Genomic DNA, 16,317 nt, shown 5'->3' with positions numbered 1-16,317 from the left:
ACCACACGCACAAAAGGTTAACTGATACACAGTGGTGTAAACAAAATGTTTCACTAAAGTACTTATGTAGTTTAGAAAACAGCCATAAAAAAGAAACAAAAATATATGGTGACATTAAGAGTATAATTAATGCTCTATTGAAATAAATATCCCAGGTATATATTTGTATGATCTGTTGAAAAATTGCTGATTCAAGAATACAAGTAGGCATCTGTCTTCAATAACAACTTGTAAAAATATTTATCCGGTGATACTAGAATAATAACTTGCAACAATATTTACCCAGTGATATTAAACATGACATTTTTATTAAATATATCACTGAAAAGAGCACTTGTCCTGAAGGAGAAGTTTATTAAAACTGCTTCTTCTAATTTTGTATCTGTTTCTTCCATGTGACAAAACAAGAATAAAGTCGACAGCAACAACAGTAAACGAAACACTGCTCTTACCATGACAACTGGGCAGTGCTCTGTTCCATCCAGGTCTTCCATCATCTCCCATGATACACGTTAGTGTAGAATATCCTTGAAGAACATAACCTGCATCGCAGTAATACGTGACAGTTGACCCCAATTTATAATCCATTCCAAGTCTTGTTCCATTCATTATATTCCCAGGATCAAAGCAAGACTCACGCAGTTTCGCTATAAAATAAACAAATGCAAACATAATTCTGAGTATAATATAAAACATTGCAAATATTTTCTGCTGTTCTGTCAAGGTCTTGTTTGAGCATCCTGTGAGGGTCTTCATCATGCTCTCATCTTCTCAAAAGAAACCTTCCTTTCACATCAAATGTTCTATGACTGTAGTCATCTCTTCCTCACTTTTAAGATTTCTATATAATGACCAAAACCACACCTCTTATATTTTTCCCAGATTATACCTATAGAGCACCATTATAACAACTCTTTTTCCTGGGTTCACTGTGACCAGAGACATAGTTATATAGGAGACCTGAAGTTACATTTTATGGACATGGTCCCGCTGGACTAGACACATCTTAATTTTAAAATATGAGGTCTGAAAACTGGGAAGTGGGGGAAGCCAATGTAATACCTATTTTAGATGAAATAAAAAGTGTGCATATGAGCAGCATTTCACAATTTGTTCAGCATTAATAAACCCCAAGTGGATTTCTATTTCCCTATATACTGTATGGTATATTTTCATATAATTTTTCTTTGCTCACTGGAGGACACAGAATGAAACTATTCCTTAGATTTATCTCCTTCCTTTGTTATTTATGGCTATTTGTTTCAAAATATTGAAATCCATTCTAACATGCCCATGCCCTTATCCTGTTTTTCCCCTTCCTTCTATAACATGAATAATAGTATGTCTAATAAACAAGCTGCACAGAAATAACAATTCAGCACTTTTAAATAACAACACTGATATGCAGAAGGGGGGAAGAAAAGTAAACATTTAGGTGAAATTTGCACTGTTTTTCCATTAATGAAATAACAGTAAATGTATTAGGAAATGGTAGAAGCTGGAATGAGGCAATACTTTTGTGCCATTCAGGATGGAGACTGAAGTAATTCATTTTATCGAGCAGAAGACAGAAATTCCAGATTTTCTTCTTAATCATTTATGAGTGTCGTGGAGAGGATCAATAGGGAACACTTACTCATTCCCTGCAAGAACTAGGAGGAACTAAATGGAGTTATCAACTGCCAGTTTCTAAAACATCAGAAGAGGTGTTTTACTGCACCATGCATATTTGCACTGTGGAACTTTCTGCTACAGGTAGGTAGGGCTGCCAAAAGATTTAAAATTCTTGGAAGGCTATTTAAGAGCTTTAAATACATGGACACTTCCTTGGATTCCAGCAGTCCCCAAGCTAGATTTTCTGAAAGCTTACAGATGCTAGGGAAAAATGATTAAACATTCAAACATTTTGTTATACTTTAGCCACATATCAGTTGTTGGTCACTACTAGAGACAAGATACTGAAGAAAACAGACTGTTTGTTTGATCCCCTATGGTCATTTGTATATTGTGATATTTAGGAGAGGAGAGAAAAGATACATTACAAAATCATAAAGTTATATTTGCATTTGAACATGGAAACATGGATTTATTCCTCTGAAATTTCAATGCCAAATTTTCCAAAGGAATATGAAGATCTCCTAATGTGGTTAACATTTTATCAGGATTTGCATATCCAATCTACAGAACATTGCTTCTGATATGAAAACCCATACAATAACAAGTAATAGTTATAATGCATAGTTTTATTAAGAACAGGTATTAGAGATTCAAGATGATTCATTTAGGTAGTTGCAATCTGGTGCCTGGGACATCTAACTGCCTCCTATTCTGAATGGCAATGCTTCAAAAGACATCACAGAAAGAAAGGCTAAAACTTTGGTAACTCTCATATTCTGAAGTCTGGTGGCACAATCAAAAGTAAAGAGATATAATTTATTAGTAACCTGTAAATCTAACCCTGTAAGATATCACATAATTATCATAATAATTATTATGTAAGCCAACTGCACTCACTTGAGAAGTCTGACAGACCTTTCAAGTCCAAATTCTCAACTTCGAATAAAATGGTCCATTTAATTTAGGAGTATGTCTTAACATTATGATAATAGTAAGAATGGAAAAGAATGAACTTCCTTCTTACTGAACTTTAAAGCCACATACTGTGAAATAACTATTCTTGAGTTTACAACAAGAAATCCACATTTCAGAATTCTGGCAGCTCCTTGGATAAAGTATAGACTAATATCACGTAAGAAATTAAAGAGAGAAAAAGATAAAGTAATCTATTATGTCTGGTGTGTAAACCAAAAACTGAGGAAAGACATTATCTGTCATAGCACAAATGTTCTGTGAGGAACAATGACAGTCCTGTAATTTTCTTTTCTCCAAAGATACAGTTTTGACAGATTTCCGAAACTGCTGACTAAACACTAACAATGTCACTATGGAAATACAGTTTCTTAATAACTATTTTTAAAAATAAAATCTGAAATACCAAGCACCTTCAAACTACTTCTGGAAATCTGAAGTACCTGCTAAGTGAGCTTGGAAAGAAAGTCAGTGTATCAGGCTATAATATATGAAGAAAGAAGTCAAATGTGGTAAAAGGATTCACCAGATGGAGCTGGGAACAAGTGAAAAAAGAGGAAATAAGCAGACTGTATTAACAAGGTTATTAACAAAAAACAAAAAAAAAGTGCACCCAGTAGGCAGTTGAAAAAGACATTCACCATCAATATCATGCTACCCCCGTGTCCTCCTCAGGACACTGATGACCCCTGTAACTCTCCCTTTCTCATGCCTTCCTTCTGAAGAAGACTAGTACTACCAACCTGACGACACAGAGAAAATACTAGAGAGACCATGCGCAACAATTTTGTCTGTGTTATTACTAAGACATTTTTCTGTAATAGTCTTTTTTTTTGGTAATATTAGGTATGGACTAACAATAATTCTTTGATTAGACAGCTAAGATTTGAGTTAGATAATATTATATTCTTGGCTTTCCGTACTAGCAAAATTGTGCAACAAACTTCATAAAAGACAGTAACTACTTCTCTGGTAATTTTGGCATATCACTAGATCCATTAAGGCTTCCTGAAATACAGGCAAGTGATATGTGCCGCGGCATTCTTGATGTTTAATAGGAAACCTCTTTGTTAGCTAACACTCGGTAATGATGTCAGACCCCTCTAGAAAACTAGTGTCTCAGTGCACAGAGAACAGCACTGAAAGCCAAGAGAAGCAGGTGCTTTGTTCAGAACTTGATGACTTACTACTCCGTCTCTAAGTAAGTCTCAAAGAGAACAAAGCTGTAATAGGCTTCTTAGAGAGAATATTACAGACATACCTAACTATAGCAAACATTCCGTAATTACTCTCTAGAGCACTTATTATAAGTAATAAGCTGCTCCTCCATTATGAAAGAGACATGAAGGTAGGCAGGAAGGGAAGAACAAAATCCAACCACAAACATGATTATAGAACAGATCTGATGTAGAGACAAAAGTCAAGTGATGCTTGTATCTGAGAAATATGGCCTGTCAACAGAGTACAACTTTAGTGCTACTGCCACTTAAGACATGGCAAGTACAGATACAGGATACACCTGCAGCTGATACAATTTATGTGCAGAAAATGCATTTCATAGAATAATTTAGGCTGGAAAGGATCTAACACAACCCCCACTCAAAGCAGAGCCAACTAGATCAGGTTGCTCAGAGTTTTGTGCATTTGATTACAATGATTGCAAAGGATTCAGATGTCATGACCTCTTTGGGCATAGTGTTTGACTAGCCTCATAGTGAATTTTTTTTCTTAATATCTAATTGGAATTCTCTTGTGACAGCTTGTGTCCATTGCCTCTCACTGTGTGCCCCTGAAGAGAGCATGGCTCTGTCTTCTCCATATCCTTCCATTTAGTAGTTGAAGCCTTCTCTTCCTAAGGCTGAGCAAACCCAGTTTCCTCAGCCTCTCCTCACATGTCATGTGCTCCAGCCTCCTAATCATCTTGGTAGCCCTCTGTTTGAATTGCTCACATATCCCAAAGGTCTTCTACTGGTGAGCCTTAAACTGTACTCCAGGAAAGGTCTCAAAAGAGCCAGAGGGAAGAATCACTTCCCTGGACCTGCTGATCCCACTTTTCCTCCCATTCTGCCATTCTCAGCCCAGGATGCTGCTGGCTCATGCTCAACCTGTTGTTCCACAGGTTCCCAGGTTCTTTTCTGCAAAGTTGCTCTCTATCCAGTCAGCCCCCAACCTGTACAGTAGCAGGGGGTTATTCCATCCAAAATACAGGACTCTATTTCCTTTTGTCAAAGGTTCCTGTCAGCCCATTTCTCCAACCTAGTAAGATCTGTTTGAATAGAAGTGCCACCTTCCAGAGTATTGACTGCTCCCCACAGTTGGCCAAGATTGCCAGCTTGCCGAGAGCACCAACTTGCCGAGAGCGTGCCCCATTCCATCATGCAGGTCATCAATAAAGAGAGTATTGGCAACATTACTAATCCTATTAATTACTTACTGGCTGCCAGTCTCAGCCCAGCAATCAAGCCAATTTTCCATCCACCAGATTGTCCATCTACCCAGTCCATATCTCACCAAATTTCATTCTCAAGATACCCTGGGAGAAAGTGTCAAAGGCCTTTCTGAAGTCAGGGTATTCAATATCCACTGCTCCCCCATTGTCTGCACAGCCTTTCATCTTCTCATAGACAGCAACAAACTGGTCAGGCATGATTTCACCTCGGTAAATCCATGGAGGCTGTTTCCAAACAACTCCTTGTTCTTTGTTTTGGAAATAGTTTCCAGGAGGATTCACTCCATTCCAGGGACTGAAGTTAAGCTGACCAGCCTAACCAGATTCATACGACATTTATCTTTTCCAGTCACCAGGAAGCTTGCCTGACTGCCATGACCTTTCAAAGATGATAAGACAGCAACTTTGCAGTAACATTAACCTGCTACCTCAACACTCTTGCGTGCATCCCATCTGTTCCAATAGAGTTATATATGGCCAGTTGGCTTAAGTGCTTCCTAAATCTTAAATTCCTCCACTGTGGATAATGCTGCACTCCCACAGACTTTGCTAGCAGGCTCAGGGAGGCCTGGGGGCAAAGCTTGCCAGTAAAAAACAAGGCAAAGGTACCACGGCCTTTTCCATCTCCTTTGTCACTTGGTCCCCTGCCCACTGAGCAATGGACCACAATTTTCTTTAGCCTTTTTAGGCTTCCAGTGAACTTCAAGGCTGCTCTTGACCTTCATAGCACTGACATAATTGTTCTCTGTGAGTAACAAGTCCAGCAGAATGTTTCCTCCAGTCAGTTAGGGATTACCTACATCAAGAATTTGTCATGAACACACTCTGGAGATCTCCTGGACTGCTTGTGCCTAGCCATATTACCCTTGCAACACATAAGTGCCAGGGCCTGTGATCGTAAGGCTTCTACCATCTACATAAAGAAGGCTGGTTCATAAAACATTCTATTAAGAGTTTTCTCTTCATTAATGTAATAATTATTTTTGACCAAATTAAATGCATGATGGTTTTCTACTTCAGATGTCATGCTTACATCATTTTAATACAGTTTGTGATCCATTGATATGTTAGTAATATGTTAGAATAATATAGATAGTAACAGAGTAACACAGGTGAAAATATTTCCTTTCTTTTTAAATACATTAGTTGTCATATTACTGTCCTGCAAACTTTTGTTTTAGGTTTCAAACATTCATTCCTTGCTGTTTGAGTTTTTGCTTTGGATTCTGAGATATTTACTAAGTGAACTATCTCAGAACCTTAAATATCTAAGCAACAGATTGAAAATAAGTATGCAGGAAACTAACGATAATATAAATGATTGTTCTGAAACTTCACAACTCATCTTTTGTCCATTAATAATAATTATATCACTTTCAAATTTTAAGCTGCTCTTATGATACCCATAAAATAAGTTTTATATATACACGTGTGTGTGTGTGTGTGTGTGTGATTCTGATACAGGTCCAAAGTTAACAGTCCTTGAATTTTTTTGGTGGGAATTAAAATACCTCCTTTTTTTTATGCCCTTTTTTTTTAAATTTAGATGTTGAAATGCATACTCCAGATATTCTGAGAAGAGCAGGAAATATAACCATATTAGGTGAGCAGGGAAAATAAGAATTAGGTTGAATCCTTTCTCAAACCTTCCCTCATCTCCTTACATACATGTATGCATACACAAGCACACACATGCACAGAGTCTAATGCCTACATCCTCCTATTACTTAGATTTGCAGTCACTGTAAAGTTATGGGGAAATCTCCTTGAGAGGATGACTCCTGGAAGCAGAGAAAGAAATAAGTGATCATAGTGACACACACAGGCTAACAGTAAAGTTGAAAATTGAATTTTGTCTTGAATCGAAAGCACAGTAATTAGCTCACTGCCTTATTTAAACCTAGACCAAGAATGAGAAGAAACTGTGCCCCTAATGAGTGTCTTTCACACTTAGATTGGTGGATCAGAGAAACTGCTTAATTCCATAAGACAAGACTGCATTCAACAGCACAGAACAGGATTGTTCCCTTTGCAAAATTAATGCAGTTTCTTGTTCTTTGAAAGCTCTGCATCCCTTTACTGCTTTGTATAGCACTCCCATCTGCACTTATCATTCTTCAATTTAATCGAGAAGGAAGAAGAAATATTTTAAGTGATGTGGAAAAGTGCATACAGCTGGATTTACCATTAACATGTTTCAGAGCTACTTTCAACTTCTTAGGACTAAATTATACTGTGAAGCTAACTTTCTTTACATTTGTGGAACCCACTGGCTTTAGGAAAATAAAAGGAGCCTCTGTGGGTTTGCATCTCAGGTTTAAGGTTCTGAGATTTGCAAATGCATCACACTTTCTTTGGTATACTTCTGCGTTTATCAGCTGCTATCAGAATAAATGGAGAAGAGAATCTGTCCAAAGAGGTTAGGATGTATTGCCTTTATTCCAGCAACATTCACCTTTTCCCACGGGCTGTCTTTACAGATTACTGGATACGTTCATATTCCTTTTATATTGGATACTTCCATTTCTTGTGCTACATAGAAACAGTTTTGAAAGCTCCTACTGATCATGATTTTTACAAGCATTCATTTTCTTGCTTACACTGTTATGGCCTCATGTAGACAGATGTACTATGGCCTACCATACAAAGGTCTAGCCCAAGACTTTTTCATTTTGAATCACTGGTCTTCTAGCATCTGGAACATCTTTTCACCTTACAGGAATCTGAGATGCAAATATGCCAAAATGCCTTACTACATAGAGGAAAAATAAAAATAAATTATACACTGGGGGAAGAAACATATTTATGCTGTCAAGTTGTGTCAATGAATCATTACTTTTGAAACATATAAACTGATGTCTTCAATTTTTTTGCTTTTGAACTGTGAATTTAACATTATCACGTGTCAGCTAAATGAAATCATATAGCAGATGCTCTATCTTAAATTAGTATTTTTATAATGCTCTACTTTATATGAACAGATAACACACACATTATAGGCAAAACCAAAGCATTACCAGACAGACAGCTATGAGTAATTAAAATGAACTAAGGTTTACCCTCATGCATTAAACTTATTTAATAGAAGAGAAAAATTATTTCCTTTACCTTTGTACTCCAGGTGGAAACCAGTGAAACTAACAGATCCATCACTCCGAAAAGCCAGATGCATGGTGTTTGAGCTGCTTTCTATCCTCTCAGGCAGCTTGCTATCTTGAAAGCTCCCAATCAGTGGGCTATTACTGTCTGGCCCATCATAGATATAAAGAAAATCATAATTTGGTTCTATACTGAAACTGTAGAACAAAAAAGAGAAATGGTAGCTAGAATACACTTTGCATAACATTTTCACTCTAATCAGATTAAATAAAATCTTAACATCAGTGTTTTCATAAAAGGAAAAAGATAGCCTCAGAATAATGATTTGTATAAGTGTTTTATTAAAAAACAATGAAAATACTATATTTATTGAATCTTTGCTTAGAAAAAAAAATCATTATTTTGCTGCTAGTCAGCAAACTATGTGAACTTTTAACATAGAGAATAATGATTAAAGAAAATATTTCTAAAGCTTTAGGGCAATAAACAGCTTAGATCTACCAGAACTCCTGGCAGAAATGCTTTACAATACAATGCAGTCAGCTTCAGAATAATAGAGTGTACACACCCAGGCAGCCTTAACATTTTCACACTGCAAAGGGATGACCCACCAGTAACCCCAAGGTAGCATTTTGACCATCATCAGTATAGCTCAAAAGGTCTAGTATTTAAATCTTCCCTCTTCCTTCTGTCAGGATGCTCAGATGGATTTTGAACTTAATTTTAGCTAAGGGCAGAGAATTAAGTAAACTTCCTTATAAGATTGTCCTTGTACAAAAAAGGTAGTAAAAAATAGAGATATAACTGCTAGAAGTATTTTATCTCTAGTTGCCATTAGCTCCTGATTTAAACAAATGTAGGCACTAAAGATCTGATCCAACATCTTCAATGAAAACGTTTTTTAACTTTTGGATTATTTCCAAAATATTTCCTTCTAGAAGAAATGCAAAGGTCAACAGCTTTGATTTTTGAAATGGAATATTTTGTGTCTTTGAGTTTAAGGGTTACCTGGAATGAGTCCCACTCAAAAGCACTATTTCACAGTATTTAGTGGATTTTAAAATTTTTATCCAGAGTTTGGTTTATATAGGAATGTTTTTTTCTCACTCTGGAACAGTCTGTGCGTCATAAGTGAGGCAAGTCTCAGTACGGATGTGTCCCACTTTGTTCAAGACTAAGCTTGCTTCTGACAGGAATCATTTTAAGACTGACCTGGCTATATCTGGGATCTGTAATGACCATTCACATATTACACTGGGTCTCACTGCAGAGTATTGTTGCTATTCTAAAGCAGAGTAAATAGCTCTCATATCTAAATACATAATAGAGCAGAACATGCTTACATATTTTGAGTTTGTGATATTTCATAATTCTAAAAAAGAAGTGCTAATGTGCTATATAAAGTTATTTAACAATTTAAAGGATTCTAAATAAACAACATAGCCAAAAAATAGCAAACAGCAACAAAATAGCTAACTTGTTAATTATATAATTGAGTGATTAACTTTCTAAGAGGTATTCTTTATGTTATATTTTTTCAATGCATCACCAATGGAATAACGGAATAAAATTCTTCAATTTATTGTACTGCATTATGTCAGAAATTACTTTCTTTGTAGCAAAGAACTGAGTTTGCATTCTGATGTCAGAATCATTTATCTGAACTCAGTACGACATGAAGCAGCTCACTGAATCCCTTCCGAAATGAAGTGACTCCTTCTGGGCTAGCCAAATACATGGCACAATATAGGTAACATTTAATACTGTAAAGGTAAATATCAAATGTATTTTAACAGCAAAACACATACTATACCACTAAACAACTGAGAACAAACAAATATACAGACAATATCACTAAACAGGTTATCACATTATCAATGACCAGACCAGTAAAGCCAGTACTATATAACACCTGCCATAAGAAGGATTTAAATTTAATGGCACATTATAACCAGTGTTTTTATCTTTTATGTGGTATTACATATGTTGCAATTTGGATGCATACTTTTCACACATAGTAAATATGCATATTAATTTACTTTATGGGTTACATACAGTGCAGAGAGCAGAAGTTCCTCTGTGAATTGTATTCAACTCAATCAAACACTGCACAGTGCCAAGTGGAAATGCTGAAACTATTCCATTTAACAACCACGGCGGCAGCACCTCCTGTTGGTTGCAAAGTGATGGGGGCTAAGAAAACTACATTTAAACGCTGCTTTTGATTTTTTATTTCAATATCAGGAGAGCGTGGCACGTGAAACACGATCAGTCGACAGGCGTCCTCCTCAAAGGCCTTCCTCCGGGGTTAGGGAGGACACCGGGGGTCAGCCCACACCGCCCGCTCAGGAGCAGGGTCTCCGCTTCCGCCCGGGTCCGTGCAAGCTGGGCGCGCTTTACCTGCGCAGGCGTGAGGAGCTCACGCGCGCCAGCCCCGTGTCTGCTGAGTGCTCGGACGCCGCGGCTGCGACTGCCGGCAGACAGTAATTATGCATCACCTTGACAGCTAGCGCGGGTATACCAGATGTTGTCCTACAGACCTCTGAACTACCGCCAAGAGTTAAGTTACAAACATGATTTTAGAAATTATGAGTGAGTAGCAGTTTACCTGATAAATGCCAGTGATATAACGTAGTCATTATTAACAGTGATAGTCCAGTCACAATCTCTGCTATGGGGATAAGGATGAGGAAAGTTTGGTGAAAGTATAAAACCCGATGAGCCGGTCAAGTTTCCTCCACAGGGAGCTATAAATAAAAACAAACTGGAATTGAGGAGAGATAGGAGAAAAAGAAACAAGTACCCGCAGTCTGTTCACTGACATTTAATGTCCTCCAAAAGTTAAACAAGAAACAACTAAAGTATTTACAAAGCTTTAATAGAAACAAAAACTGAATTCACATTTCTCCTTAGCCAAATATTAATTACTACCAAGTGAAGCACTGGTTTCTGAACTTTATATCCTTTTATTTTTCTCCATGGCACTATCTGCAGGCTCTTCTGAAAACACTGTGAACTTGAGAAACATTCCAGCTGACATAAAATGACATTAGCATTTCCCTTTCTACTTCTTGTTAGAGGCGTTCTAAAAGAAGCTTTTTAGAATATGAAATACAATTTACTGACACTAATGCAACTACATGCATTTTCACAAGACAGAACTGATTATTAATTCAGATCAAGACTGATATAATACAAACAAAACCCAGCAAAAGCATTCTAGTAATTGCAGCTTGCATGCTCAAACATAAAGAAAATGTCTGTCAAGCACACTCAGAATAGGAAAAAACTATTTTTTCTGTATGATTTTGAGGTTCCTCAGTTTTGTGCATTTTGTGATCCAGAACTGTAAATACTTGATAAAAATAATGAAGGTGTCACTACCTGAATTAAGTTTTGTACTTCAACATTCTTTAACTGAGCTTTCATATAGAAACAAGAAAATAGACATGGTTTCTAGGGATCTTTTTTGAAAGAATTTCTTAAATTGTGTTCGAATGACTCTAGCTATGCATTAACACAGACATTTATTGTTTTGTGAAACAGAAGTCTACAATGTGATCATCCGCAGTAACAGGGAAAGGAGTCAATCACTCACTTTTCTGATTCTCCTTTCTTCCAAACTTGGATTTATAGTAAAGATTCCACGAACTCAAAGATTGTATAAAATCCATTATATTCAGTAAATCAACTGAGAAATATACACAATAGTTTTTAATGTCATGAGAAATAAATCACAAATCATTTAAGAATTCAAGTAATGCAATTAGAAACCTTAACTAGATTAATATATCTGGAGTTACATTACATATCAGAAAGAGCATGTTATTTGTCCATTTTATATATTTTTCTTATATTAAAAAGGAGTAATAAATAGCTAAATTACCATTAGAAGAAAAAATATAATTAGAATCTTCAATTATATTTTGGTACAATAGCAGTAATGAATTCCAAAATCGCTATTTTGTCTAAAAGCAGTTAGGAGTTGAACAACACCTACCTAGCTCTAGGAACATATAATTATTATAAACCGATAGAACTAACAACTGCACAGAATAATCTTCCCAGACTGTTAGCACAGATGATTTTCTTTTCTTTACAATTGCCAAACACAAATTTTATAATGAGAGCAGTTTTTTAGAAATTTTTAAAAGCTCCACAAAGTTTAATTTGGCTACAAGTTTGGAGAAGTTTTATATATTGTAAAACAAAACTTACATGATTAACAAAACTTACTTGATTTTACAATAAGGATCATAACAGTGATTATACAATCTTCACAAGATTAAGGTAGATACTGTTCCTAATCAGAAGCATATTTTATTTAATGTTCTATTGTTACAATTCAGATTAAAAAAACAGGATAAAAATATTATAGAACAGCAGTTTTGTTCCTTTAACTGTAAAAGGGGTCGCAGTAACCCTTTATCCTGCTGAACAAAAAGAGTTTGTGCAAAATAGCCTTGAACTGCAAGGATGCATGGAATATAAAGGTTGCTCATCACCTGAAACTAGTGTTCTTCAGTATGACCCTGCACGTGCATGCTCTTCAAGTACCTTAAATGTTTAGGCTGCACCATCTGTATATCTCAAGAATGAAAATGTAAAGAGGATCAGACATTAAGGTTATTTACTATAACCAAGCTTCACTGACACGACCCCTAAATTCCAGCACGCTGAAGATCCTCTCTGAGGCACCCTGAATGGCTTTTGCCTATCGAGAGTGAGAATACAAAGATGTTAACTCAAACCGTATGTGCTCCTTCCAGACTATCTTCTTCTACTGTCTGGATTCGTGATACTTTCCTGACATGATCTTGATTTAGTTTAGTTCTCTGTTGAGTTCAATGTTAGAATATTTGCATATTAGCATTTTCTTACTCATCTACCTACACATTAGCAGTTACTACTTCTGTTAAAGTGAGGAGACAGTTCCTTTGGTTTAATCTTTGTCAAGGTCTAGTTGATAATCTGAAAGAAAGCCCACAGAATAAGTGGAAAGCACAGGAATTTGGGCAGTGAAAATTTATTTTATTTCAAACTTTACCATAAATAGTGGAAATGAACATTAATCTTCAACTATATAAAATATCTCCCAGGTAGAATTTTCTGCAGGTTCACAAATTTCAGAACTTTTTTTTCTTTCAAGTTTGATTAGATAAAAGTTTTGTTAGACAGTAAGCTGAGAAAGGCAACATCATTAATGATTTTTTTCATGGAAAATATCATTAGATGATGTTGCCTTTCTCAGCTTCCTATTTGCTCTAAAGTTGTTGCAAGACTATCTTTCTCCTTGTGACTGAATTAAAATCGTGTGTGTTTCAGAATATACCATTTTCTGAATTTAATGTATAGAAGAATATTATTAATAGTGTTGTAACTTTGTTTTTAAGTCATAACTGAGGGAAGACCAGCACTGAAAACAGAGCATAACATTCCCAGGAAGGACACCTATCATTATTTATAATATCAGACACAATACTGAATAAATGTAACAGCCCATCTAGAAAGAAAGGCAGATGTCACTACACTACAAATATTGTGTTTCTCAGTGTATGTATTATACAGTGAAAACTAGATGTAGGCTATGTTAATTCATCTGCAAACATCTCTGTAAACATAGTGGTGAGCTACCATTGTGCCAGATACCACTGTCTGTTTATGATGATTTTAATATTCATTATTTATAGGGGAGGAAGTACAAATTTTTATCTAAAACCTATTTAATCTGTGTGGAAGGCAGCAAAAGACAATTCTAGAACTTTCCAGCTTTTTTTATTATTATTATTTCAGTGAATTACAATTAACAAAAGAGAATGCATAGTTTCATTAGTTATTTTGCTTTAAGAAGAGATATTAAAGATAATACTGAAATTATCTCTATTAAATACAAGGTAATGACTGATGCCTGATCTTCAGAAAAAAAATACCTGTTTAAATTTACTTATCCCAAAAGAGTTTGAAATCGACATCATATTAATTATTAAGTTTTCACTGCATTTTTTTTTCTTTTTATGGAAATTTTGCTTTATGAAACAAGACTTGATTGTAATTTCATCCATTTAAAATATGCCATCAGAAGAAAAAAGAAAGAAAAGACAAAAATACTGAAAATATAATTTGTTCTAAAACACAAGTAAAACTAGCTAAAAAATCTCACTATTACTTGATAATTCTTACATCACTGATATAGATAAAGACAGAAAACTGCAAAAGATCTGCTACAGGGAAATTTTCATTGGTATTAGTGCCATATTGATCCCATTTTTTGAGGAAATCACTGTCGGAATTCACTCTTTACAAAGGCTTTTCTATATATCTATGAATGAAAATCAAGACCTTGTTTAAAACAAAACAACAGAAACAAAAAATCTATCCATATCCTTAAAAATATTCCATTTTATAGAACAGTAACTATCAAGCTATCTACTTTTGTTGATTTTTTGGGTAAGTAAAAGAACTAGACAAGATAAAAGCAGTAATGTTCTTTTACACTAATATTTTCAGTACTTTTCAGTTCTGAAACATGGAGTCTCCAAGTTACAGCTTCTCAGAAAATATTCAGTATAGAGGAATCTCTAATTTTCATCGCTTTAAAGAATTAAAATAGTAGAACCAATATTTAGCTCTTTGTAACTTCCCCATCGCTATTTCCGTTTAAATGAAGGCCTTCTGAAAATTTTATTATAGACAAGACTATAGAAAGTTAAACAACCAAGGCAGCCCCAGCTGGAAGAAACATTTGCAAGTACACTCACTGAGCTTTCAGCATTAATAATGAGGAGGTTTGAGAAGATATTTTGTAGTGAACAGAACTGATAAAACAAATCTAGAGCATGCTATACCTATGCACCTCAAGAATTACCCCTGCCTTTCATTCCTCCAACAAAATGATGTTTATTTTTTGTAAGACTTTACCAAAATATAAATCATGATGAAGCTGAAGACTAAACTTTGCACAGTTTTGATATACAGGCATGTAAACAACAAAGCTCAAGTGAATATATTTCATGTTTGGAAAAAAAATATGAACTTGAGAGTGTACGCAACTACAACAGACAATTCTGAAAATTTTGGGCTCCAAGACAAGTTTGCACACCAGAGCAGCTCATAATCCCAAATAACATATAATCATAGGAAATCATCACAAAATATCTTCAAGCTTGATTTTCAGCCAGTTCATCATCATAATACACATTCTTGCTACTATAGGTGTTTCTGCATAGTGTGTGGATATTACAAGTATTAGACAAACAAATGGATGTACGCAGCTAAGAAAACAAGTGCATGCATCTGTGAGTACTTGTATTTAATCTATTTAATACTATCATCAGCTCAGTACCAATAATCACTAAAATTACTATCTCTGATTTATCATAGAATAGTTATTTTCAGCTGAAAAAATATTTTTAAAACAGTAATATTATGAGGCCAATAAATATAAGGACTATGGTCTAATATATTCATTATGAGGCATGCTCCTAGACTCCAGCACTCCTTTTATTTTTGTCTTTAAACACCTACATATGTTCAATTATAATTATTGTTACAATATAGATGCATAGGGATATAAGAATAATAATAACTGAGCAATAAAATGTTTCTTTCTGCACTCTTCCAACAAAGAGCGTAGACAGTCCACATCCCGAGGATCGCCCAGTCAAACTACACAAGAAGGCATAGTACGGAGAATAAGAACAGAGAAAACAACACTGTGATGTGGCAGGTAGAACAGCCACAGACACCACGTCAGTACCACGATACGTGTGCAAATATCTGGGTGCAGACACGCACGTGCGCGTGCACACAGAGGATGCAGATTTTATTTTGTGACAGCTAAGGTCAAGTTAAGCTTATTAAAGGCAAGAAAGTGTGCAAATTTTGGCAAGCTACCCAAGTGCTCCTCTGAGGCACAGTCTCAGGCTAGGTCCCCAGCCGTGTCCCCTGTGACCACCCAGAGGAGGGATGAGGGCAGGGGGATGCCCTGCAGAGCCCCTGTTCTCCCCGCCGAGTGGCCCCTCCACATTCTCCAGGCTGAGGGCTGCTGTCTCATTAGCAGTCACTAATGAGCACTAACTAATAATTAACACTGCTGAGTTGCCCTTGTTTTCCCCCTTCTTCCAGCCCATCCTGCTCCGGGCACCAAGAGCAAGGACAGGACCTCACAGCGGTGTCACCCA

At 35.9% G+C, this 16,317-nt stretch overlaps 1 protein-coding gene across 1 annotated transcript in view; it reads right to left on the bottom strand.

Moving 5' to 3' along the window:
- Positions 1–16,317, bottom strand: part of CSMD3 (CUB and Sushi multiple domains 3) — a 734,654-nt gene that overhangs the window by 209,268 nt on the left and 509,069 nt on the right. The window contains 3 exon segments of the mRNA XM_067292283.1: positions 453–647; positions 8,147–8,334; positions 10,746–10,884. Of these exon segments, the coding sequence (XP_067148384.1) occupies positions 453–647; positions 8,147–8,334; positions 10,746–10,884 (522 nt within the window).

The sequence above is a fragment of the Apteryx mantelli genome, chromosome 2, assembly GCF_036417845.1.
Source record: "Apteryx mantelli isolate bAptMan1 chromosome 2, bAptMan1.hap1, whole genome shotgun sequence".
Taxonomy (NCBI): Eukaryota; Metazoa; Chordata; class Aves; order Apterygiformes; family Apterygidae; genus Apteryx; species Apteryx mantelli.
The sequence above is the reverse complement of the archived record's forward strand: the minus strand, read 5'-3'. Positions and strand labels throughout refer to the sequence as shown.